The 27,909-nt window shown below is 41.5% G+C and overlaps 1 protein-coding gene across 1 annotated transcript in view; it reads left to right on the forward strand.

Moving 5' to 3' along the window:
• ALKBH8 (alkB homolog 8, tRNA methyltransferase) overlaps positions 1-27,646 on the forward strand; it is a 51,588-nt gene extending 23,942 nt beyond the window's left edge. The window contains exons 7-11 of the mRNA XM_082487108.1: positions 11,122-11,228; positions 15,433-15,587; positions 16,394-16,659; positions 25,582-25,731; positions 26,951-27,646. Coding sequence (XP_082343234.1) covers positions 11,122-11,228; positions 15,433-15,587; positions 16,394-16,659; positions 25,582-25,731; positions 26,951-27,520 — 1,248 coding nt within the window. The 3' untranslated portion in view covers positions 27,521-27,646. The remainder of the gene's footprint in view (positions 1-11,121; positions 11,229-15,432; positions 15,588-16,393; positions 16,660-25,581; positions 25,732-26,950) is intronic.
• The last annotated feature ends 263 nt before the right edge of the window (positions 27,647-27,909 follow it).

Here is a 27,909-nt window from a genome sequence, read left to right on the forward strand (position 1 = left end):
AATTCATGCCCAGATCTTTGTTCCTCAGTAGATTTCCCTTTTACGGTGAAGATGTAGTGGATTAAAGCTACGTAGGGGGGAAATGAGAAGGGCCAAAGCTCAATCAGAACTCAGCTTGGCCACTGCAGTTAAAGACAAGAAGAAGAGATTCTTTGAGTATATCAATAGAAAAAGGAAGACTAGGGAAAATGTAGGCCCACTGGTGAATGAGATGGGTGCCCTAGTGGTGGAAGGCACAGAGAAGGCAGAGTTACTGAATGCCTTCTTTTCTTCGGTCTTCACTGCTAAAGCTGTCTCTCACGAATCCCATACTCCGAAGGCAAAGGGGAAGGTCTGGAGAGAGGAAGATTTTCCCTCAGTTGGGGAGGACCGTGTCAGAGACCACTTGGCCAAGCTGGACATTCACAAGTCTGTGGGCCCTGATGGCATGCACCTGCGAGTGCTGAGAGAGCTGGCGGATGTTATTGCTAGACCACTCTCCATCGTCTTTGAACGGTCATGGAGAACAGGAGAGGTGCCTGAGGACTGGAGGAAGGCTGACATCACTCCGATCTTCAAAAAAGTCAAGAAGGAGGACCCAGGAAACTACAGACCGGTTAGTCTCACCTCTGTCCCTGGGAAGGTAATGGAGCGACTCATTCTGGATGTCATCTCCAAACACGTTGAGGAACAGGAAGTTATTGGAAGTGGTCAACATGGATTTACCAAGGGTAAATCGTGCTTGACCAATCTGATAGCTTTCTATGATGTTATAACTGGTTGGCTGGATGAGGGGAGAGTCATGGATGTCATCTACCTTGACTTCAGCAAGGCTTTTGACACTCTCTCCCATGACACTCTCTCCCATGACATCCTCATTAGGAAGCTGAGGAAGTATGGGCTAGATGAGGTGACAGTGAAGTGGATTGAGAGTTGGCTGCGGGACAGAACTCGGAGGGTTGTGATCAGCGGCACAGAGTCTAGTTGGAGGCCTGTAACCAGTGGTGTCCCCCAGGTCCAATTTTGTTTAATATATTCATTAATGACCTGGATGAGGGGACAGAGTGTATCCTCAGTAAGTTTGCTGATGATACCAAACTGGGTGGGGTGGCTGACACCCCAGAGGGCAGTGCTGCCATCCAGCGTGACCTGGACAGGCTGGAGAGCTGGGCAGAGAAGAACCTAATGAGGTTCAACAAAAGCAAGTACAAGGTCCTGCACCTGGGGAGGAAGAACGTAAAGTACCTGTATAGGTTAGGGGCGGACCTGCTGGGAAGTAGTTCTGAGGAGAAGGATCTGGGGTCCTGGTAGGCAGTAAATTATCCATGGCCCAGCAATGTGCCCTTGTTGCCAAAAAGGCCAATGGAATCCTGGGCTGCATAGGGAAGAGTGTGGCCAGTAGGTCGAGGGAGGTCATTCTCCCCCTCTACTCTGCACTGGTGAGGCCACAACTGGAATACTGTGTCCAGTTCTGGGCTCCTCAGTTCAAGAGGGACAGGGAACTCAGCGAAGAGCAACTAAGATGATTAAGGGCTTGGAGTATCTCCCTTATGAGGAAAGGCTGAGAGAGCTGGGACTCTTTAGCTGGAGAAGAGAAGGCTGAGGGGAGACCTTATTATGGCGTACAAGTATCTAAAGGGTGGGTTGAAGGAGGATGGAGCCAGGCTCTTTTCAATGGTTCCCAGTAACAGGATGAGGGGTAATGGGCACAAGTTAGAACACAGGAAGTTCCATTCAAATACATGGAAAAACTTCTTGACGGTGAGGGTGACAGAGCACTGGCACAGGCTGCCCAGGGAGGTTGTGGAGTCCCCTTCTCTGGAGATTTTCAAGACCCACCTGGATGCAGTCCTGAGTAATGTGCTGTAGGCAATCCTGCTTTGGCAGGGGAGTTGGACTAGATGATCTCTAGAGGTCCCTTCCAACTCCGAAGATTCCATGATTAAGAAACAGGCCATACGGTAGTTTCTATAGCAATAAATTAAAAACTGTGTCTTGTCAGCTCTTGGGAGATATGATGCAAGGGAAGGCACAGTTTGTGTGTCGTATTCTGTCAATTTGCTGTTATTGTAGTGGTCTCTGGGACGGGTGTTAGATGGAGTTGTGAGAAGGGATAGTTGACCTTTGTTTCAAACTCAGGCTGAGTAAACTCATTGTTTCATCCTTTTGAATTACAGATATTCAGCACTGGACTATTTCCATGCTACTTTATTGGTAGGGGGCAACATTATCGTGATACTAGTGCAGGAAGACGTTTTAACTAAGGCAGGACTGTTTTAAGCAGAGTTGAGGCATTTGCCGAATCCATATTTGGGTGCCCTATTTAATAACTTGTCAGTAGTATTAAGAGACATTTTAGTGTTTACAAGTAGGTGTGTATGTGTGCACTGCATGCTTAAGCTCCTTTGTAATCAATGGGGATTGCGTCAGTCCAGCCGAGGGGGTGATTCAGTTCACACTACACTAGACACCTAGTGTCTGGTTTCACAGGTTTCTGTTCCCTAATAGGGTGCCCAAATCTATGCCCAAATATAGATGTCTTAATCTTGAACTGAAGGACTATTCCCACTGTATGATTTACAGTTAGTTTGGATTCCTGGACTACAGGATTACAAGCAGAAGGCTGAGACCTGCAGAGGAGAGTAAGGTCTGATGAATGACCCTGATGTTTGTAGAGAGTGAGGGAAGATGGTTTTCCACTCTCCAGGGTGATGAAATGAACGTGCAGCCTGTTTTACCCATGTGTTGAAATACCCTGAAACTCTAAGAACTTGGACTATTATACAACAGCACTGGCACACTAGTGTGTGATATGTGTGTACCACCCTGAACGCAAGTATTTTAGGTTCTCTTTCCTGGAAAAGACACTCTTTCCTGGAAAAGACACTGTCATTACCATAGGTGTTTCTTATTTTGCATTTGGCAGTATTACTCAGCCAAGGTCTGGTTTGTCATTTATCAATTATTATTTATGTTACACGGAGGCCCTATTCACAGTCCCTTACACTGCTTCTGTTATAGAAAACTTGCAATTAAAGGTTGTAAGGGTTGATGACAGGATGATAAATGTACAGGTAGGGTGGCATGGGAATAAAATTATGGGTGAAGACAGTCCTGCTACATGTATTTGCAACCTCTGTAACATGGAAATTGCTGATTATAGTGTGTTTCCATGGATGTTTGTAAACGATTGGTGATTTTAAAAAAGTGATATGCTCTTTTTGCACCCTGAAGTGTTTCCTTTTCTACTTAGATATTTAAAATCTCTTGAGAACTTGCAAGTTTTAAATGTGTGAAAGAATTACAGGTATGTCACAGCACCATATACACAGATATACATACCAGAATCTTCTAAATGTCATCATATTTGCATATAAAAGTTGTACTCATTACAGAACAGCTGCATCTGTGTTGTAAGGACTTGTTCAGTGGTTTCTCAGTAGACATTTGGTATGGCATTAAACATGTAAATAAGGATTATTTGCTTTCAGGACAGAGTAATACATTAAGTGCAAGTCTGAGGAGATGTATTTGAGGATGCAGAACTGCTTTCTTGTGACATCTGGGCATAGTATCTTGAACAGATTGAGCCTTCTGGAGGCCACTAGGATCAGGATATATGAGTCATCTTGTGGTCTTCCTCTGAACTGTACTCCATTAGAGGGCAAGTGACACAAAATCCTGGAAGTTTCCTTTCCTCTGGAAAGGAAAATGAGTGATTTCATACATTTTGGGTGTGTTCTGCCCTGGTGTAGGTGAATGCAATTTTCTGTATGTCAGTGTAGTAACACCCACAGATGTGAGGGAAGACATATGACTGAAAGAATGGAAAATATTGTGGAGGAGGCTAAGTCAATAAAAGAAATTAAATTAAGACTAACAGCATTAGCCTCTTGCTCTGTGTCCTAAAAGTGTTTAAACTAAACACTTGGGAGGTGATTTATTGAAGGACGAAAATGGCATGTTAGTGAAATTGAATAAACTGGATGTTGTTGAGAACTTGACAAGTCTTTGTCTCTGGATTCACAGAAGGACATCAAGGTCATATGCTGGGGTTGGATAGCATTTTCCGGAAAGGAGAAATTATACCTACGGTGGCAGAGAGAGGGGACCAGTGGTAATGCAATTATTGCCTTTTACTGTAGGGGTTGGAAGTCTTTTATGTAGGAGTCTAATAGTCAACATTGAGTTTTAACACACCTGGGAAGGTGCAAAGGCCACAGGTGATGTCCTGACATACAAAAGAAACCTGATGTTTTTAGAGTTATTAGGAACTAGCGTACTTGATGGGTAGTCTTTAATGGATTAGGTTTGTTGTGTTCTTTTTTTAGTCTGGCTGTTCAATCAGGAAGGTTAAACAGTAACCCTGGATTTATAAAGAGGCTTTTGAAACAAAGAAGAGTCAGTTTGAGAAGACATATGAGTGAAGTATAAAAATTTGTAGAAGCAGGGAGAGACCTTAGAGTGGGAACAGCAGCAGTCAAAAGTTGGCGTGATGCTGCCAGAAGTACCAGCAGCATCCCAACCTCTCCTGAGGCTGGGCAGAGCAGCCACCCCTTTAGACACCATAAGGAGCTGGCATCCAACTAGTGGGGTGACAGCACAGGGTGCCGCAGTGGAGACGCACACCTCGAGTGCCTATGTGCGAGCCTCAGGGGCCTTTGTCACTGGTGTGTGTGCGGGGGGTGTGTACGTCTCACAGGAGCGGTGTGCGAGTAGGGGAGCCCTCATTGCCATGAGAGGGGTGAGTGCTGGTGGCCCACGTGGCCTTTGAGGAGGTGGTGTGCATGTAACAGTGAGCACTGTGGGATTAGAGTTTTGGGGGATTAGTTCTGAAGGCTGTTTTGACTTGTGCTGTCTCTTAAGAAATATAACACTTTCCTGTTTTTTGCTCTTGAACTCCAGGCTGAGGTGAGTTGCCACACAATTCTCCTAACACTTCAAACACCTTGCACTGTAAACAATAGTCATACTTTGGGGCATACCTCCAAGCAGCATAGACCTGAGGCAATGTGCGACACTTGGCCTCGGGGCTGGAGGTTGTCTCTAATCACCTTTTGTTTAGAAATGTAGGTGTACGCAGGGTGGCTAAACTTCAGCACTGCAGTTATTCTTCATTGGCAATGATGCGGGATGAGGCACAGTAGAGGAGTTAATGGCATGTCTTGGCTCTCCTGGGATGTGTTGTACTGATTGAAACACTTCTAATAATTTGAAGTTGGTGAACCTCAAGAGTTGCATCCGTGGACATGTGGAGATTTCAAGGACAGTGATATATATTCCAGCTAGTTGTGACAAGGCCTGCAGGGTATTGGAAGCTCCTCTGTCCAAGAGGAGGACCAGTAGTTTTCCTCTTCTTGTGTGCTACCTGAATCTTGTAGAGTACAGACAACAAGAGAATTTGTATAATGGAGTCAATGGCACACATAAGAGCTGGGAGAGATACTGGTATGCTGTTCAGTGAATACACTCTCCTCCTTGGTCTTATCAAGAAAATCATAACAAGGTGGGACCTCAGAGAGAAAAGCATGAAGTACTGTCCGTATATTGAAATAATTTTTAAACATTTATATCCTAGACTTCAATTGAGAGGAAGAAATATATGGGTACTTAAAACGACAGAGAAAATTCGGGAAGATAGTAATTCATTGCATAGATGCAAAATTGAATACAGTTTTTGAAGAAAAAAACACTAATAGATATATTAAGCATCTGGCTATCATCACCATAGTGGCTAAGTAGATAAGCAGGCTTAGCAAGAGATAGTATGCTTTGTTGTAAATCTGATATGGTGGAGGCCTGTGCACGTGTTGAGAAATTTTTGAGATAGGCAGTACTGAAATACTTCATCATCATGATTGTCAACGTTGCACTTATTTTCTGAAGTATGGCTAGAGGCCATGGTATAGGATGTAAATGTCAGCATAGGTTACATAAGGTAAATTTCCTATGACGTGGATTATTCGGAGAAAATAATCCCATTCTCTTTCCCCTTAAAATTCAGCATTTTTCTGAATTCCAGCATTTGGAATTTAGCATGGTTTTTGCAGTGAAAGGCACTGTGTATTACTGATTGATTACATCAATCCTGTGTAAGCCAACAGGCTCTTGTCTCTGCATAGAGCCCCACTGTGTTGTTCAAGCTCTGTGTGTGGGTTTTAAACCTCTCAGCTGTCTTTGAAGTAGACATTCTTTTTCATCTGTTTTACATGTGGGAAACTGCTATGTAGGCTGATAATGTGTCTTTGCTCTCTGAAAATTCAGTAAATAATGTCAGAGACTTGAGAAGCATTCCACATTGTACTTTTTTTAGCTTTAGACTACATTTTGTCTATTGACATCAAATACAAATTGCATCAGAGACAAATCTTAGAAAAACAATGTTGTCATTCCAAGCTGTAGCTGTGAAATCCTTATCGACGTTGTCCTTACAGCCCTGCTGCATTATTTCTGTTTTGTCTTTGGATCGTTACTTATTTGATAGAGCAGTCATTCACCTCTATCCTCCTGCTCTTTCATGAAGTGCAGTACCACTGCACTGGAAGGCAATGCAGACTTCTCATTCCCTAAGGAGTTGAAAAACCCAAACTTCCCTTTTTCTTTTAAGCTGGATTCTTTTCTGGGTTTTGCATTTTGCTGTATTTTGTGCCACAGGAACAAAGTTCATGATGTGGGTGTCATTTTGCTTTGATGTTTAGCCATCCTTGAAAGCTGTTTACTGCCTCATGTGCTCCCTCGTCATGAACACTCTTTCTTAAATAACCTGGCATCATGACAAGATATTTAAATCCACAAGTAGGTATTATTAGCTGTTTGTTTCTTTCAAGTTTTTTGCTGTATATAGAGAGACATACTTATTCTATAGCACAAAAAAAGAAGGTAAAAATTGTGTAAGATCAAAGCATTCACTGTTTTTATTTTTCAGTGTAATCCCTAGATGATGCACCATGGGCTAGCTGAAAGTTTGATCTTTATTGACTCTGCCACCTAAGAGAAAAAAGAAATAGGTAAAAACGAAAATAGTAATTGGAAATAGCTCCTGTGGAGCAAAGCTGTCATGAAGCAGATTGATTCAGCAGTGGCAGAGTTGCTTTATTGATTGTGAGTCCTTAGTAAATTAAAAAGAGGACCAAATGCGTTAATCTTTTTTGTGTGTGTGTGTGTGACAGTGACAATTTAGAATGTTCTGCCAGGTTAAAGACACATATAGCAGTGTGGGAATGTTATCTACTTCAGTCAGTAATAGGCTTTTCTGAGATAAGAACAGAGTTCTTCAAAAACCCTTCTGGGTTAAATGTTCTTTACTGTAGGCAAAGAATAGAAGAAATACGGTTGCTTGGGTTTCTTTAAGCATTCAGGTGCAGTTATTCTAGAGAAAGGAATGAAGCACAGGAATTGCACTAATTTTCTTCAGATGTTCACAGTGAGTTCTGTAAATTTGATTCTGTGTCCAAATTGCAATGTCAAATCTGTTGTTAAATGTGCAAAACTGTAATATATTCTAACTGAGGATCTCTGTTGTCTTCACAAGCAAAAGTAAGTTTTGGATTTGGATTTTTCACTCTTCCAATTACTGCTAGTTACTTAATGTCATTGCCCATTTGCAAGTAAATTAATCCTTGATTTATATTTTCCTCCCCAAGTCATCACTGCTTGTCATAAAGATTAAATTCGTTTAGAAGGGGAGCAGCCACACAGTGTGAGATCATAATACAGAAGCTGTTCCTCCATGGAAAAGTAGGGAGCAGGGACAGAGCTGGAATCCTGTGCTAGTGATGACTAGACTTGCCAGATGTTACGTACAGTATGTGATCTGATTTTCAACCTCAAATTCTGCACCATCAGAAATTCGTTTCACATGTTTCTTGTTGGTTTAACATAGCTGAAGTTCAGCCAGGAAGGCATGCTCTTCTCTTCTACTATCTGCTATTTCCTGCCACTTCTGTCTGAAAATTCAGCTACCAGGGATAGTTTTGTGACCTCTTGTTCCCAACGTACTATCATCTGTTATAGTGCACTCTGAATCTCTGCTATTTTGGACGCACAGTTGTTTTAACAGGACAGGGTTTGAGGAGCATTGTCTGTGAAGAGACTCTGGGGCGCCATGCAGCTGAGGGACAGGAACTGGAGATGCATGAGGTAAAGCAGCAGAGATGGCAGGGAGCTGGAGGAACTGTTTCCCACTGCTTCATATAGAGTCCCCCAGCCTAGCGCCCAGAGAAGTGAAAGGGAATGAGGTCCTCTTCCAGGGCCTGGAGGGAGATGGTAACTGGAAGTGTAGGGGACCCCATAGAGCTGGCAACCATTGACTCTTGGAGAAAGTGCTGTTCTTGAACATCATCTGCAAGAACAGGGCTTTGTAGCTACTACTGACACCAAAAGAGGGACGGTGGGGTAACCGAGCCTCCAGGAAGGAATCTGGACAGCCCCATGTTCAGTTTATTCTGCGACACTTCTGAAGAACCCAGTCTCTATCTTGTCCCCTCATGCCTGTCCCCCAATAGCAGTGAGCCAGAGAAGGCAAAAGACGGACTGAGATATCTTCTCACCCATTTCATCCAACCACTTTGCCCCCTGCTTCTTTGCTTTTCATTTCCTTATTTGCTGGTCCTGGTTAGTCATCCTTTGGTTTCTTTGCATTGCCAGGTAGCTCCATCTTTTTACAGGGGCTTGCACCTTGTCGTGCTTTATGGGACAGCCTCCCCATCAGATCTGTGAAGCCACTGTTTTTTCCTTCTTCACCCCATGCTTCTTTGAGGATACCTAGAAGAAATTGCTAAGTGCAAGGAAAGAGTATATTAGCAAGTGGCTGCCATTCATCTATTTGTGTAGCTATTGAAGTGTTTCATAATCATTAATCAGAACTTATAGGTAGGCTTTATTCCTGTTTCCCCATATTTCTCTTCCCCTTTCAGCCCCACTCTTTGTCACCTTCGTCATTTCTTGCCTTAAATTTAGATAGCTCAACAGAAGCTGTGTCACTCTGTGGGTGGTACTACAGCCTAAATTATTTTTTTCCTAAAACTGTAAATGCCATTGTAGTTTGCTTCAGTGTGCACAACATTAAATAGTAAATGTTGTAAGCGGTAATTTGTAGTGTTTAAAAGTCTTACTTATTCAGTCTTTGTATTGCTGTTTTTTTTTTTTTTGTGCTGAATGACTGATCATTGCGCCACTGTTTTCTCTTTGTTAAAAGCATCTGTATGCAGAAGCAGAACTGCTTAATTTGTTTCAATCTGGCGTACTGTAGTAAGTCTGCTTTTAAATTGCATACTTAGGAGGTTACAAATCAGGTGGCAGCACTTTCATGGTGCTAATTCTCCAGTGTAGCTGGAACCGCTGACTTGAACAGTTTTTGACCACTTTCCTTTTTTGGTAAGTCTTGTGTAACTCATTTGGCTTGCTTAAATGACCTGCTGCTTATTTTCCACAGCAAGAGTTTCTCTCGTTTGGGAAATGTAGAAGGATAACATTCTAGCCCAAGCAGAAGCAAAATGTAGCACTGCCATCTGGGCTGTGAAATTGGAATGAAGCTGAAAGCATTACCTCAATATATTGCCATGGCTAGAAGCCAGGTGGCAAATAGTAAAAGGATGGTCTGGTAGTTGGCATGTTAGTCAGGATCTTGGGAGACTGCATGTGCTTGTTGTGCTGCGAACCTCCAGGAGTGTGGGCAGGTTGGAAATTACTTCTTTCACCTAATACTGGTTATCTAAATGTTATGTATCTACTCTGAGTTAATTGTCTCAGCTCAATCTGCTGTGAATGGATGAGCATTTCCAGAGGGCATAGGGTCATTCCACATCGCTTATCTCTACTTTTTAGACTAGAATGAATCACTCTGTGGAGGTACTTCACAGAATCATATTGTAGAATGGTTTAGTTTGGAAGGGATCTTAAAAATCATCTAGTTCCAACCCTCCTGCCATGGGCAGGAACACTTTCCACTAGACCAGGTTGCTCAAAGCCCCATCCAGCCTGGCCTTGAACGCTTCCAGGGGTGGGGCATCCACAGCTTCTCTGGGCAACCTGTTCCAGTGCCTTACCACCCTGACAGCCAAGAATTTCTTCCTAATATCTAATCTGAATCTACCCTCTTTCATTTTAAAACCATTACCCCTTGTGCTATCACTACAGTCCCTGTTAAAGAGTCCCTCCCCATCTTTCCTGTAGGCCCCCTTCAGATACTGGAAGGCTGCTACAAGGTCTCCCTGGAGCCTTGCCTTCTCCAGGCTGAACAACCCCAACTCTCTCAGCCTCTCCTCATAGGAGAGGTGCTCCAGCACTCGGATCATCCTCGTGGCTCTTCTCTGGACACACTCCAGCAGGTCCATGTGCTTCTTATGTTGGGGATTCCAGAGCTGGATGCAGTACTCCAGGTGGGGTCTCATGAGAGCGGAGTAGAGGGGCAGAATCACCTCCTTTAACCTGCTGGCCACGCTTCTTTTGATGCAGCCCAGGATGCAGTTGGCTTTCTGGCCTGTGAGCGTGCATTGCCAGATCATGTTGAGCTTCTCATCAACCAACATACCCAAGTCCTTCTCGGCTGGGCTGCTCTCAATCCATTCTCCACCGAGCCTGTATTTGTGCTTGGGATTGCCCTGACCCACATGCAGCACCTTGCATATGGCCTGGTTGAACCTCATGAGGTTTGCACAGGCCCACCTCTTCAGCCTGTCTAGGTCCCTTTGGATAGCATCCCTTCCCTCCAGTGTGTTGACAGTTCCACACAGCTTGGTATCATCAGCAACCTTGCTGAGAGTGCACCCAATCGCACTGTCCCACTGTCCATGTCACCGACAAAGGTGTAAAACAGCACTGGTTCCAATACCTGCCCCTGAGGAATGCCAATTGTCATTGGTCTCCAGATATATATATAATTTTTTTTTAGTGTTTGTTTATTGTATATATACACATATTTGTGACTGCCTCAGATTTTTTAACACAGTGCTGAAAGGGAGCAATCTTAAGGACAGAGACCTAGAGGCTTTTGCATCCCTAGGAAATATGTGCTGTTTTGTGGCAATATTCTGATGAACCCATTGAAGAGTCAGACAAAGCTAGGACTTAAGAAACCCTGGCATGTTTATGAAGCTCTGTAAGTAATGGTCATTCGTGGTGGCTGGTTTTGTTTCGTTTTAGATTGTGATGGATTTCAAACACCCTGATGGCCATACAGTGGCAATTTTGCTGCCCCGATGCAGTTTATTGGTGATGGCCGGAGAATCCAGATACCTGTGGACACATGGGTATGTGAAAGAGTCACTGCATTGCTGATAATAAAAGAATAATATATATTGTTTGTTTGCTTTGTTAATGACAGTCTGTATTTAAAATTGCTCTGAAAGAAATCAAATTAAGTTTTGTAATTAATATAGAAATTCACTTCTCTGCTCAGATGCTGCTCAGGTTAAATTGAAAAAATTGGGGATTTTAGGAAGCTAATTGCCAGTCCCTGAGCTACAGTTTCCTGCTGCTGTCACAAGTGAAGTTTCGCTCAGAAATTGTTCTCACTTACATCTGCGGTATGAAAGTCCTCAATGACTCTGAACTGACAGAGAATTCATTGTAGTGCAATTAGCTTCACCATTTCCTTTCTGTCTTTTCAGCCCACAGCTTTTCCCGTTGGATCATATATGCCAAAGGCTTTAGAGAAGGGCTGGTTTAAGAGAGTGACTTCACCTGCACAGAGGGCATGAGGGTGCGAAAGGGGAGTTTTCCTCAGCTCTACCCAGTGGCTTTAGGGACACTTTAACTACTGATAAGGCTGCATTGTACTGAGCAGGTTTTGGATCCTGGAAAAGAGGTTTCTTGAAATGTGTCTTGAGGCTTTGCTTATTGTAGAGTTTAAATACATGGGTTTTAAGTCATGCACCACTGGGAGATACTTACAATAGCAGTGCTGAAATTGGCAAAAAGGCTAAAACCTTGGCGAGCTCTGGGAGTGACAGTGATGCACTTCAGGAGAATGTGGAAACTCTTATTGGACAGAAACACCCATGGTAAATGTTTCTTCCTTTGTTTGACCTAAGCCCTCACTGGTTACGGCAGTCAATTTGAGATACTAATTACATTCTGTGTAAATTAAACATCAAATCCTTTTATTGGTGGAAGATTTTCTGCCTTTTAATTTTACTGGTTAATTTGTATTATGAAGAAGGGTGAATATGAACTCCCCAATGACCTTTACGTTGTTCATTTTTGTAGAGTGCTTATACCACCTGTCTATTCCCTCATTAAATTAAATAGTTGTAAAAAGCAGCTGGTACTTCTGACGTGCATCATTGTAGAAGCCCAGGGCAGTGAAGCCCTTTGGGTTTTGGTATACAAGACTGAACACGGATACCAGTGTTATATGCTTCTTATTCTGTCAAATACTGTCAGTCATCTTTTGGAATGGTTATCTACAACATAGTGCAGTTTCCATGTCAGTGACGTTGCTGGCCTGGGAACCAGGAGGGGCCCAGAGGAGCCAGAGTTCAGCTTCCAACCCTGGGCATCAGTCAGCTCCATGGGAGTGGGATGAGGCCGGGTTGGGACATCAGCCTGGGGGTCGAGGCCTGGATCAGTGGGACAGTGGCCATGCACAGACACAGCTGGGGATGCATATGGGGCTGTAGCTGGGGCAAGACCCAGTGGAACAGCCTTTGTTTAAAAGCAGCTCCCAGGGAAAGGAGGGGTGGCTCTTGCTGAGGCCTCTGGCTGTCTTCATGACAGTTTTCTCCAAGGCCACCAGCTCTGCTCTTTCCAAGCTGGCCCTAGGCAGCCAGACTGCCAGGAGGGGGAAGGATGCATGCAGGGCACTTGCAGTACTTGCCAGCAAGCATTCAAGTTGGGGTAATGTACCTGCCTACTAAGAACTGGAATGAGATTATTACTTAACTCATTTGTACCCTCAAGTGATCGTTGTCTTTTGAGAACCTATGACATAAACTAAATTTAAAACTAAGATCCCAGATCTTTCTACTCATGTATAAGTTATTCCTGTCCCAGTTCTTGTCTTTCTTCTTGTTTTTCTGTATATTTTTAAAAGCAGTAGTGGGTCAAGATACTCAACTGGAGTAAGCTTTCCATCATGCTAGTGAAGCATACTATTGTAATCAACAAGATTAATCATCTAGTGAGCAAGTGTAGTTGATTCACTTGCATATATAATGTCAGGATGTATTTAAGATCATTTGTGATGCCTTTTATCTACTCCTCAGAAGTCAAATTAGAGAGTGAAAAGTTCAGTTTTGGAATTATTCTGGAAATGTTTTCAATGTGTATATTTGGATGCTGAGGTAATTAGAGACTTCATTTTGACCCTGTTAACAAAGTGCACAGGAGAAGGATTTTTGTTCTGTTCTCTCTGAAGGAGAAACATATGGTTGAGAAATAAGTTATACAGTGTCATCAAGGAGAGCAAAAGATATGTGCTCTTCTTGTGTCATACATGAAACTGGAATTATGGCTTTTCTGCTGAGGTTTATTTGTGATGTTTTTTCTGATGAGGTATGTTTTTGGTTGGGTAACCGGGCAAAACACCATTCCTGAGATAGCAATAGTGAGACAACTCAGTGCCAAGCATGAAGATGTGCAGCATTTTATTTTTGACATTGGGAATCTTGTTTTTAGCCCAGCCTTTTTCTAGAATTCTTGCTTGTAGTATAGGCTAAAGGAAATTATGTAGGTTGAAACTACAACCTTCAAAAAGACTTATTTCTGAAAATATTAGCTGCTATGCTTAGCTTATTGCTGCAGGTACAAAAGAAAATCAAATAGAAAATCTGCAGACTAGGGATTTGAAGTTCTCCTCTCCAGGGAGTCTTGGGCATCCTCAGCTGATTATTTCATCATAACGTCATTATCTTCCATGACCAAGGCAGTTCTTTATTATGTCCCAGCCTTCCCATGGCTGCCTTTGGGAGATATCCATTCTGAGGGCTGTTCCATGTCTCCTTTATGCAACATCTAGATGGATCATCAATGTGCTGCTTCCTGATTTCCAGACAGAAAGGACCTGCACTCTTTTTCCCTGTGACTTAATAAGAGATCAGCTTCCCTGCGGTAGGAGAGATGGCATACAGCAAAGTGTGGGAATGCCGGCCAGGCTGCAGGCTGCCTTCTCAGCATTCGGGTTATTCTTCTTGGTTAAGTACAGGCACAGTACTTCAGGTTAAGTACAGGTTAACCACGATGTGGTTTCATGTGACCTGCAAAAAAATTCCAATAGAAATTTGAGATGAGACTGAATGCTCTGCTTTACTAAAAGATGTAAGACGCTTTTTTCCCTTTTTGGCTCAACCTATGAGGGTTGAATTCAGCTAACCAATCTGGAAGTCAGTTTTATATTGAGAGTTTGTCCTGCTGGGTGTCAAGTGCTTTGAAGTCAGTAGCTCCGAAGGGGCTTCACTGAGAGGCCAATTCCTTAGAGATTTTTTTTTTTTTTTTTTTTATTGAGGAAATTTCTGCATTAATCTCCTTGATGACTGAGTTCAGGAAGTGTTTCAGTGTGACAGTAACATCTTTGAAGTGCTAAGTTATTTCCCTGAAGAGTTTCCATTTTGTTCCAAGAGCACCTACTTTTTCTCATGTGCAAGTGATGGGAAACCACATGTGGGTGCAGCCGTTTCTCTACTGTTATGTTGTGTTTCACATTTTACTTTCTTGTTTTCCCCTTCTCAACCTTGAGAGAGATCCATTTGTAGAGCTACTAAAAATTCTTGGATTTGGTACATTTTCATAACGTAAATCTCTTCATAAAATTATTTTAAACTTTTGTCACCCAAAAAAAGTTACAAATCACTTTCATTTTATGAACTTTGTCCTTGCAAAAATTTTTTGCTTTCCATTAAGGTCAGTGCCAAACCCAGAAGTAGTTTAAGAAGCTCTGCTACCAGTTTGCTTGATTGACAGTTGTATTTTGGTCAAGAAAGAAGATCTGCAGCAGAGTTTCTCCCTTTAGGCGTTTTAGCAAATGTCCCAAGTGCTACTTTTCATCTTCTGTTGTCAGTAAATGGAAAAGCAGTTCTTTTGCAAAGCATAATTAATTGGAGAGGTCTGTTTGTAACAAGAAACTTCAATCTGCTTAATATAGAGCTCAGCCAATGCTGTGCTTTTATGCCCATAGCCACCGTTTTTACTGGTGTATTTTATGTTTAACAAATATATCTCAAATAAAGTCCTAGAAAAATAAACAATCAAGCTTTATGGAAGGAAAGGAAGGGAGAAAAGGGAAATGTAATTACTTACAGTTAAATAAACTAATGACTTAATTAATAAGTGTTATGTGTCAGCACCTCTTTTTTTTTTTCTCTGAAATTGAGTAAGTTGAAAACTGAGAAGCAACAGTACATTAAATAGCATGTTGTAATCATGCTTGTCACAGTATTTAAGAAGTGCCTTCTTATAAAGATGGATTGTTTTTTCTGATGCAAATCATTCTTTTTATTTTGTGCTACTTTCTTATAGGATTACACCCCGAAAATATGATGTCATTCAAGCATCTGAACTTGGGCAGAAAGTTGGAACAATCACTGCTGACGTTGGAGATTTAACACTGAATCGAAGGGAAACAAGGACATCATTTACATTCAGGAAAGTGAGGAGAAGCCCTTGCAATTGCAGTACGTGTCTTGAGGTGATCTTCAAGTCAAAATTGTTACTTATCACCAATACGTAAGCATTTTTTTTGAGCAAACAGGTTTGTCCCTTTGGGTGGTTTTGGCAGTCCTGGTAGCCATTCCTGAATGGCTCAGATTTAGGCATACTATATGGTTTGAATTGGTTGCATCTATTTGGCTGCTGTAGTTTCTCTGTACAGGAAGGCATTTGGTTTGCTGTAGAGCCAGGCAAGTAATCTGGAGTCTTGCATTTCATTGGGGTCTCAAGTGCCGGAATTATGTACCAGAATAGAAGTAGCTACTATTCTTCAGTTTCCCATCATTTTTTGTTGTATTTTATTTGAAGCAGACTGTAAGTTTGTGAAAATAAGTGCATTAGAGAAGGAGAAGCAGTCAGATCTGCAGTGATAGAGTCATGTAAGTGCCTTAGGGCAGTACAGATAATAATAGATAGGTGGCTCAACAATTACATGGAATTAAAGTCCATTTGTGCCCTCAGAACATAATTTCACATGATGTCATGATCTCTGATATTAGGGGCACCGTCTCAGTTTTGAAAACACAAACCTTGTTAACATAGCTGGATGAATGATCACTGCGAATGGCCTCTGGTACACGTGGGCAGGTTGCTTGTTTTAAGGTCATCAAAACCTCCTGCAGTTTGACCTGCATTTCAGTTTTTAAAGCTAAATGAGGAATAAAGCATGTTTTGCATTTTAGTATTTCACTTTTATTTTACTAAATAAGTTTAACCAGCAAGGAATGACTTTAAAAAAAATTAATTTTTGTGTGTCTGTTGATGTATCTAGTTTACCCATCAGTCTGTGACAGCCAGAAAGGACAACAAAGGCAGGTACAACCTTCATTTCCCCACAATGAGATGGAGGCCGCAAAGCTGGAGCAAGAATATGTACACAATGTGTACGAAGAGATTGCCACACACTTCAGCAGTACCAGGCATAGCCCATGGCCCCGAATTGTAGAGTTTCTCAGGTCACTACCAAAAGGGTCAATAGTGGCTGATGTTGGTTGTGGTAATGGGAAATACCTGGGCATCAATGAGGATTTGTACATGGTAAGTAGTAGCTACTGTCATTTGTTTTTATTGGTACTAGTGATTATTCCATCATGCAGTTGTAGCGTGTTGGAGCTTCAGTTCTGGAAAGAGCACCAAGAACAGAAAGGTTTTTCCTCATCCAAGATCAGTTACCAGTTGTGTTAGGTTTCCACATCCATTCACTATGTGCATTACTCTTTTTCTGTTTTCAAAGCCACTTTTGCTTTGCAAGTCAAAATAGGTCAATAAAAAAAAAGTAATGGATGCAGTGGTTTGAAAAATTGTAACAGATGCTTTAGCCTTTTTTGTTGTTGAATAAGCTTAGTAAAAGGAAAAATGGTTGGGCAGTTTGAATGCTTCATTTGGCTGGTGGGTGGGGAATGCAATGTACATGTCCCTGAAATCTTCATGGGTGGTACTACTTTTTATATAACCTTTTCACTTTCCTCTGGCCTGGTGGTGTGGCTCATTTGTGAATGATGTCATGTTTGGCTGTCCCACCTCTGACTCTGTGCATAGGCCCAGTAAATATGCCAACATAAAATTCATGAGGGACTCTCAACTTCAGCACAGATTTCTGGCCTTTCTCTCACTCCCTTTTCACTTTTAGGCAGTTCTGACATCATTCTTGCTGATGTTCTCATCACCTTCCCTGTCTCACAGTCTGTACTTAGCCCAGCTTTACTTTTCTCCCTTCCTACCAAGGAGACATGAAGCACATACAAATATAAACCAAGAGAGAGTTTTTATTGCAAATATTTCAAAGAATTTTTCACAAGGGTCAAACCTACTGTTGTTCTCACCCGAAATAAATCTTTGAGAGGTGTGGATTATGTTGTCTGCTCTCCCTTGTTCAGAATTTTGTGATTCTTTCATGTGCTTGTACTGCGAAACAGTTTGAAATCCATCAGGCTTGAAAACTTCTATATACGGCAAAACATTCATTATTAATAGTAAAAGTCAGACTTGTTTGTCTGTTTCAGGAGTTTCTGTCCTGCTATTTATATTCAGCTATAAAGCATAAGTTATTATTTACAGCCCTGTCTGTCTTAGTAATGGATTTATTTCCATTACTGTTCTTTTAAGCTAGAACAAAATCATCTGATTTATAAGTAGGCATGTTTATGCCTGACTGCTGTAGCCTGAAAATAATTATTAATGTTCAGTACATTTCAGTCTTTCACTCCTGACTCCTGTAAGAAAAATCAGCAAACTTAACTAGGGAGGAGAAAAGTTTATCAGGGTACCGTAAAGGTCACCCTGGTCCTGGAATGAATTTGGTAAATTGTTGTTGTGTATGCTCGTGGTAGAGTTTTAAGGTGAAGTATCTGCAAGATGCTGTGTTCAGAAACTGCCAACATGAGTTTGTTTTCTGGAGCCTACAATTAATGAACTAAGGGAAAGAAAGATCACATATCTACTGGCAGTCAAATGAAAGCCAGCCCCTCTCTTCTGTTACTTTAGGAGTTACCTCAGTTCATATGTGCCTTCAGGAGAAATCCAAAATGGGAAAAATAGCAGTGAAAGGGAGGCAGCTTTTAAAGAAGCAGTTGAGACAGTTGGAAAATAGAATCTGTGTATTGTTTCAGTCAGTTGGCCTCCCTTGACATTTTATTTTCTACTGGTGACAGCTAGTTCTTCTTGGTTGGAGCGAGGCTCTAGACTTCTCATTGGCTTATTTTCATCTGCAAGCCAGCACAGAGTCTCAGGAGGATGGATGTGCTTCCTTAGTTACTATATTTATTTTTATATGTCAGCCAAAATGTTGTTAGAAAAAAAACAGTGTATATTATGTTTACAGATGTTTTTAAGCTTTTGATGGTATCAATAAAAGAGAACTAAATTATCATAGGTGAGAGGAACGGTGTAGTGTTACACTGGTTTGGAGAAAGAGGAAGGTAGCACTGCTGGATGTTGTTCAGTACTGATGAAGGGCTATCAGTAGGTGTCACTTAGATCACCTAGGATGGATATGAGTAGTTGCTGCTAGTGAGGACAATGAGATGATCCAAGGGGACCTGATGGTTAAACAGGAGCAGGTTAAACTGCAGCAATCTGTTTTCTGCTGAGAAGACAAAATACTTTGGGCACATTTGGTGCCATTTATTGGATGGAACTTACAGTCACGAAGTGCCAGAAAGCCAAGCACTGAGCAGCAGTCATAGGGATTGGGTCAAATTCTTCTAAGGGTCATAAGATCACTTTGTTCATAGGTGATGCAAACCCTCATTCTTTGACCTGAAAGAAAGTGCCAATAGACAGGACCTAGGAAGACATTTTTCTTATGGTCAGCTTTTTAGAGAGTGAACTGTCCTGATGATTTCTTTTGTGCATCTTCCTCTAAAGCAACTGGTAATGGCCGTTATTTGAAGCAAGGTACTACTTTGCTATTTCTGTGACTGCAGAAGTGACTGACGTCAATTCTTTATTTTGTGGATTCTGATTTGTGTGAAAACAGTACTCATTTATTCCTTAATGGGAATTCAGTACTGTATATTCCTTAATGGGATTTTTACCTCTATTCCTTTGCTGTACTGTTCTATAGGAAGTAATGTAGAACAAGTGTTAATGATGTATCAGGATTATTACCAGTAGCCCATCTCATTGGTATGGTGACTGTGTTGGATGAGTCAGCCTGTTCAACCGTTCTTTTTATCTGAGGGAGAGAGGAGCAGTCTTTTCCACTTTTTGTTTTCCTCCTGGCTTCTTATTTGGGCTCAACAGATAGGTCTGATTCAACAGTGCTCTTTCTCATACTGCGTTACTTCCATTTACCGTGGGTTGGGCATGGATCCAAGGGTGAGGGGTTAAAGGGTACACTTTGAGTGCCAGGTGCATTGCTGGGGTAAGGAGAGTGCTCTTTAGGTACAGGGCATCAGTTTCCTCCCTCGTTTACTCCTCTTGACTTAGCGGCATAAAATCCAGGCAGAAACTTAATAAATTGCTGCAGTCTTTCCTTCGCAGCAATTGCTGTGGCTCTTGGTTAAGTTTTTATGCACAATGCATTGGAGCTCTTAGCCTGGGTCCTGTTGGGAAAGAAGCAGTAAAGCAATGCTGTGAAATGAAGAGTTATTTAGGAGTTGGGTAGAGCGCTGTCAGTACAGCCATGTAGCTTGGAGTGTTTTGACTCAGAAATACTGAAAACCTGAGGCAAGCAGTTTCTGAAGGCAAGCGATGTGCTATAAAGGTTACTGTACATTTTTAGATAGGATACGTTAAGTAGCAGCGCTAATGGTAGATCAAAGCTAAGGTAGCTCTCTTGATGGTTTTATTCTTTGGGCACTGTCTGAAAATGTCTCCACTGTCGGCTGTGCTATTGTATTTGCTTCAGTTTCTTTGGATGATTACATATAGCCTTATCTATTTGAGTATGATTGTGTGACAATGAAATGCACATGAGTCCAGCTACACTCAACGAAAATGACAGTGCTGTAATGGCTGCATTATTCTGACACAGTGAAAGAGCAGCAATTTCATGACAAACAAATTCAGATTAAGAGTGCATGAATGAGAGATGGAATCCAAGTCTGATGTAGTTAGGACAAAGACTGGAGAAAGATTGAATTTATTGAAGTTTCAGATTACTTTTTCTTTTTCTGTCTCGCCCAGCTTTTTTATTGTTTGGATGAATGCAAAGGAGAGAAATTTTTTTAGGGATTTTTTTTACACAATCCCCTCCCCACCCAACCTCAGTTGGGGGAATTATTTTAACAGTTTATATTTAAGTGCTTTGAACCTTAATATTCATATCTGTAAGCAGGGCTTTTGTTTTTACAGAATGCTTTGTTTCAGCCTTACCCATCCCCCTCATCACCACAACGGTTTCATTCCAGAGCCAGTTGACATCGTTGCAGTGTATCTCATCAATTTTTATGAGCTTTAGCTTTGTCTTCATGTTTCCGGTGTTCGGGTAGGTGTGGTGATGTGGAAATCCCCACAGGAACATTCAGCATCCTCAGGGGGCTAGGGTGTGAGTAACAGACATTGAAGTCTTTCAGTTTTGTGGTTTGCGTTTTTAATTGACCTGATAACCTGATAGGAAATCCAGTTACAAAGAACTTAAAATGGCATTGGGTAGATATTTTTTCTTTATATATAAAGAAATTACTCTCCTTGCCAGAATACTGATGCTAGGAAGAAGTATGATGGCGGTGCAGGAACCCAAATAGTTTGCTTTAATACAGACATTCTTAATTCTGTAGTGCTTGTCATTCAAAGGTAATCAGTAACGTAGCTTGTACTTCATGTGACCTTTTTGCTGCGCGATGTTCATCCCTGTTTTCTGCATTACTGTCCCAAACTGGGATCCACTGGAAGGGTATAAAAGTTTGATTTTGCCAGTGTGTGAGGAAGAGGGAGGGTGAGTATTTGCTATGGTGTGGTTGCATAATGGTGGGTGGGTTTTAGTTGCACTGGGTCCATGTTGATTGAGAACAGATTCCTATCCGAAGGACTTAGTAGTAGTGGGTAAAAGCAGGAAGGACAAAACTAATCAGTAAAGGTACACCTGGAGCAAGTTCACTGTATCTTGGCGATTGGAGGGTGAAGCAGAGGAACCTTTCCTGCCCTTTCTCTCAATGAATAGGAGTCATTAAAATGATGGGAAATCTGGGAAGAGAGCTCAGAAAGAAGTGGGCAACAGCAGCACAAGAATGAATGCTGAATTGCTCAACCTGGTTCTGATGCTTTGTCACTGAGAAATGAACTTCACGTTTTAGACATAGCGCTTTGTTTCCACAGACACCCTGACTGTATGCAATGGAAAATCAAAACACTACGTGAAAGGAATGCTAAAGGCCTGACTCAGACCAACTGGAGCAAGGAGATTTGTCTGTCTTGCTGCGGCTGTGCTGGTGTCTTTTTCTACGTGTGTGTGTGTTTGCTGGAATGTAATTTGGTTGAGGCTCTCATGCTATTAGTTATAGCTGAGGTGTTTCTCTGGGGAGCCACATAATTCCATTTGGCAGCTGGATTTCAGAACTAGATGTTGTTTTCTCGATCAGTTTCTAATGTGCTGAATCAATCAGGCTTTCAGATACTTAAATGAACTAATTCTACCAGGTAGAGTTAGTTATAATGAGATAACGCAGAAAGAAAGTCATAATGGTGGGCAACATCGACCTGTCTTTACCTATCTTTAAGCTTGGAAAAGGATTTCTCTCTTGCAGATTTGCAGCACCATTACAAAGCAAGCTATTTATTTGGTGTCTTTGGCCCCTTAACGATCTATTCCAAACCACTGCATTAAGTAGATTTTATAAAACTTAGTTTAGCTACTCCTGGCTGAAATGGTGGAGGTGAAGATGCCTGGGAATGCAAAGGAATGCGATGGGATATCTGCCTATTATCCTGTTCCTGGGAAGCCAGTACAGCTGCTACAAATGCAGTCAAATCACAGGTGTCGATTTGTTTCTCTCTTCCCTTGTCCTCTTTTATCTTAGTCTTTTTTTGGTTTTTTTTGATACTTCCATTAGTCTAGAGGTTAGAGTTAGCCAGTGTGACCTAAACAGAGGGTGCTCTATGCCAGAATGATGACACACTTTTACCTCTTTTGTACGTTTTGTGTTTGCTGGGGTTCTAGTTGCAGAATTATTGCCTCCATGCTAATACAGATTTTCTGGCTTAAAACAAGAGCTGGATTCAGTTAGTGTTTTTCTGGATATAATGAAAATCAGGGCCTGAAATCCCTGTTAAAAATGTAAGTGGATTCTGAGCCCCAGTACATAGGTGTCAGTGGCCACTCTGGAGCTCCTGTGAGCCATTGTCCACATCACAAAAAGCAGTGAAGAGAACTGTGGAGGTACCTGCTGAAAAAGCAGGGATGTGGGAATGGCTGCCTGGAGTAAAATCCGAGAAACCTGAGAAGTCAACCTCCTTTGGGGAGACACTAAAAGGTGTAGAGCAACTTGCTGAGAGGTGGACTTGCTAAGAGATGGATTCAGCTGAATAGTCAGCCATGCCATTTGAGATATATATGAGAAATTGAGGGGGTTGGGCAAGGAATTTGATTTGGAAAAGTGGGAAAACAGGTATAAGAAATAATTGAGAAAACTCATAGATATTAAGACACAGCGAACCTTAAAATTATATACAACTTGTCTCACCAAGAAATGTACTAGATCCTGTTGGGTTTGGACACTGAACTAGTGGCAATTCATCTACCTTTCTCCACTCTTCTAGAAGAGATGTCAGCAGGGACAGTGTCCTGTGCTGACCATCAAAATTAGAGATATGAACTGGCAAAAATTAAAGCATTCCACTTATATTTTGAGATTTTTTTAAAAAATGTTTTGATTACATGATTAATTAGAGAGAGAAAAGGGAATAAAAACATTCCTTTGAACTGTTTTCTGTAAACGAAATTTCATCACATCAAAGCTTCCGCATGCTTCAGAATGTAGAAATCGGTTAGTAACAGAATTGGGAAAAGTTGAGTTTGTGGTCTCTGCCCCTTGCTGTAAATGTTTTCTATACTCATAAAAATCATAGACAGGCTTGTTTTCCAGCTGGAAGCTGGTATAGCACCACTGAAGTTAGCTGCTTTTTGCTAGGTTATTGTTTTCTAAGTAACTGAAACAAATGTATTTTGGTTTTTAATGAATGCATGTTTCTTGTAAGCTAGAAAATGCAGGAATGTGGTGATTGTAATTCTTTTACGATATCATGCAGAGATAGTTCTAGTAAGGATGCTAAATTTGCTTAGCTTCAGCACCAGGCGTGTATCTGTGGTGACTCCCTGTGTTCAGCATTTATGCATATATGCAGCGCACCTATTATAATGTTTACGTTTAAAACTACATAAAGTTTTAGCCTAATATACCTATTTTAGAGCAGCTGTACATTCAAAGTGATCCATTTCAAGGTCTCCATTTTCATTGCAAAACAGAATCTTTTTGCTTTGGATGTAGGTTCACTTTAATAAGTATGACAATACAAGTAAGCCTGACTTCGTAATTATTTGATATAATTTAGATGCAAATGAGGACTTCACATTTGGCAGTCACGCCTTTGTTCTCATTCTCAGTTCATTGGATTTCATCAACATACAGTGTAGTCCTTTTCAAGGTCATTTTGGGAGGGGAGGATTGAGTTCATTATCCAGCCCGTTTTTACAATAGACTTGCAGGACCAAAGCAATTCTTTCTGGGAAAGATTGTTGTCAGTGGAAGTTGCAAGTATTCTTCTCCCTCCTTCTGCCAGCAGTGAATTTGGTCCTCTGAGTTTTATTAAATACTGACTGCTAATGTCTTAATTGCAAAAGTAGTTGAAGGCACCGGTAATGAGGCGTGGAATCTCTAACATGCAGGTTGTCAGCTAAATCCGTTCCGTGATGAGAGTAATTTAAAGACACTTCAGTTGCCTTCCAGTGTGAAATGATGGGGATTTATGTTTGCTTCCAAGTAAACTAAGAGTTTCTTTTTTTTATTCATAAATAACACTATTCACTCAGTGCTTCAGTAAACGTGGAGATGAGGCCAAGGAATAAATGGGAAGAAAGCAATGCTAGGATTGATCTTTTCAGGTCTGTTTAGAGCTAATTGGCAGGGCAATATGTACGTATTCATCGTACTGTGTTTGTGGAGGATTATCTTGGGTTGTCAGGTTGGCATTTTCACAACTGTTTCATTTACTTTGGACCAAAAGTCAGGGACCTGACTAGAAAGCAGCTCACCTGGAAGCTTTCGGGACAGATGGCTGGAACAGAATCCTGGTTTTCTTCAAAACTGTGATGGTAGACTGAAAGCTAAAATGATTTGAACTGATAAAAAGAAAAGTTATGATGGAAAATAAATATATTTTCATTAATCACTGCAAAAGAGATTTTTAATTTTAGCGGTACTGTTGTCTCTGCTGGGTTGATTAACCAGAGTGAGTTGTTTGCTATTCTTCTTTCATCAAGGGTGGTGTAGTATTCTTTCTGTGTCAAATGCGATAAACACTGTCAGCAGTAATCATTTAGGATTCTGAATCTGTTCTCTGCTATCTACTTGTTGCTGATCATTGAAAACAAAAATAAATTTAATATTCTCATGCAAGCTGAGTTTGATATATGACTTGGTAGCAGGGCTTTGGTTTGAGTATTCAATGTGCGTGGCAGACACGAAAATGAGGGTGGTGCATGCCTCGCTCTATTTGTTCTTTCAGAAGAGTCTTGATCAGTTTGGATTTATTGTGTTTATGCAAGCGCATAAAAAACCTCTTCTAGGCCGGCAAGGTTCAAAGGGGGGGGAAAGAAACGTTTTATGAGGTGTCCTGAAATGGTTCCTAGGGGTCACTTTATTTGGACTGTACAGAACCTTGGAAAATTATGCTGTGGTTAAATTTTTGTGGATTGTGATACTGAGGGCAAAGAGGGCTGTACCTGAGAACTTCCTTACCTATTAACCTGAGAACTTCCTTACCTATTAAAGTGATAAAACTCGGGTGATTAGTGAAGCTGTGCAACATAGTTCAGTGATGCCACCAAGGTCACCAGTTTGTTGTTTACACTTGTAGATTCAGCTTTTGTGTGTTCAGTATTTGGCTGCTTCAAATGTTGTCAGGTTACAAATGGCAATGGAAAGAAAAGAAAATATTGAGGTTAGGTCATCTCTCGTTTTGCTAGCTTCAAGAGCCAGTTTTGAGGAAAAGTTAAGTTGAAACCTGTTCAGTCTTAAGCTGGTTCAAAATCAGGGTGCCATAATAAGCTGTCTGATACCCAACCTGCCATCTTTGTTTTAAGTAAGCATCAGGGTTTTTTTCTTTTTATCTCTACCTGGGAACCATATATTCCTCTTACTTAAGGCTATTTTCTCGCACTTGTTTTTATTTTAAACTAAAGTGTGTTACCTCGGTAGGAGACTGTGATGACTCCATTACTATAAGCATCAAGTGAAAATCATTTTCCAGTCTTGTAATTATCCTCTTATGAAAAGCTTAATGAAACGCTTTCTGTTATAGGTTGGCTGTGATTGCAGCAAAAACCTGGTGGATATTTGTGGAGAAAAAAATTTCCAGGCTTTTGTCTGTGATGCCCTGTCGGTGCCTATCCGCAGTGGTTCTTGTGACGCCTGCATTTCTATTGCTGTAATCCACCATTTCTCAACAGCGGTAAGTTACCTCTCTCTGTACTCCACTGTACTGTCGTGTTGCTGTGCAGAGCTGCTAATATTACAAAAACCCACTAGTTTGGGTTCGTGAAAGCAAAAGAGAAGAACAAAATGGGGGGGAAATCAAAGGTTTGCACTTGGTGTAAGCAGCTGTCAGAGCAGAGTTAAGCTGTTGTGCTGCTACTGCTTCTTAAACTTTTTCTTTCCATTCTCCCTCTGCTTGTCAGATGCCCTTGCTCCTCCTGGCACTTTGAACTAGGTGTTTATGTTTCATTTTTATCTGCTTACAATTAATGACACTGGAGAAGGGGGGGTCTGCTTTGGGACTCAAGAGATATGTTACTTCCTGGCTCAGATCTTGAGCAGATCTCATTTTTTTTTTTTTCCTCTGTGCCTTTATTGTCCATCTGCAAACAACAGAGACACTGCTTATTAGCCTGCCATATCTCTGGGCTGTGTAAGCTTCTCCTGGGAGGAACTGTGTGATTCTAACAAGCTTCTAGACCGGGGAGCCATAATCTTAGGTGGGGCCCACTGGTCTCTCCATACCAGAAATACAGCAAATTTTTCCAAATCCAATATGAAAAAGTAGGAAGAAGTCTGTTTTGGATAAGGCTAATGTATCTTTGAGTGGTCAGAGGGACCTGTGTTTAAGCCGTAAATCTGACTCCTTCAGCTGCAAACTTAGGGTGTGTATCACCAGGTATGGTAGATTGGAATCTGGGATTTACATGCTGCAGTGTGTGTCATTTCCAGCTGGGCTGATGTGTCCAAGAAATTCTGCTCAGCACAGCGCTGTTTTCAAATGGAAAGAGAATCATAGAATCACTTAGGTTGGAAAAGACCTTCAGATCATCGAGTCCAACTGTGACCTAACACTGCCGAGTTTACCACTAAACCATGTCCCGAAGCACCATGTTTACACATCTTTTAAATACCTCCAGGGATGGTGACTCAACCACTTCCCCAGGCAGCCTGTTCCAGTGCGTGACAACCCTTTTGGAGAAGAAATTGTGTTTCACTGAGAATTGTCTTTAGGAAAATGTCTTGGCTTGCACATAGTGATGGGCTCTATTATGAATGAAAATGAATAGCGGAAAAAAATTCCTCTGATTTTTATTCTGTCTTGCTGGGGGGACAGTAAAAAGGAATTGTTGCCATTCCACTCACCTGTCCTTTTGTTTATGTACTAGCTTCACACTTTTCCTTTTTCTTTATAGGAGAGGAGACTGGCTACTATCCGTGAACTAGCCCGGCTTCTAAGACCTGGTGGAACGGCACTCATTTATGTCTGGGCAATGGAACAAGAATACAAAAACCAGAAGTCTAAATACCTTAAGGAAAAGAATGGTAGTAAAGACACAGAGGAGGAAATCAATACTGGCACAGCCCAGACACCACTTAGTGATCAAATGCCGGATAGGAGCAGCCGAGATTCAGCATGTTCTGATGGACTCCTTAACGACTCAAAGGACGAAGGCTGTGATGCGAAGCCATTCGCAGACTCCAGACTGCCTGTTCACACTAACCGAACCTCCTTTCACTCTCAAGATGTGCTGGTTCCCTGGCACCTGAAAGGTGCCACTAAAAAGAAAGGGGAAAGCACTGATACAGTTTTGTTTCCAGCTGGCTCCAAGGAATCACAAGAACTCAGCCCTGTTTTCCACCGCTATTACCATGTGTTTCGTGAAGGTGAACTGGAAGTAGCATGCAGATCCCTGGATTGTGTGAGGGTTCAAAAGAGTTACTATGATCAGGGAAACTGGTGTGTAGTTCTGGAAAAGTTGTAGCCTGTGGTGTTTCCTCCACTATCTGTGGTATTTTGTGTGTTTTTTACATTGTGAAAGGTATTTTTAATACAGGCTGCAACTATTACCTATTTTAAAATTGCAGAATAAAAATTGTTTATTGAGTTAATAACAGTAACTAGCATTGTGTGCATATATTAACAAAATAATGGCCAAACTCAGATACCACCTCTGCTAAGTGTTTATTTTACTTTTGTGAGTTACAGCAAAGAGGATTAAGTTGGAAAATACTGGCCATGGAAATCAGTCAGGCCCGTGTTGAGCTTTTAAAGACAAAGGGCCTGGTTCTTCCTTCTCTTACACCAGTTTATGCTGGTGTAGCTGTAGTGGCACACACAGCAGCCCACAGCTAATTGGAGTGGAGCTCTGGG

Source organism: Vanellus vanellus (genome assembly GCF_965231255.1).
Source record: "Vanellus vanellus genome assembly, chromosome: 1".
NCBI lineage: Eukaryota > Metazoa > Chordata > Aves > Charadriiformes > Charadriidae > Vanellus > Vanellus vanellus.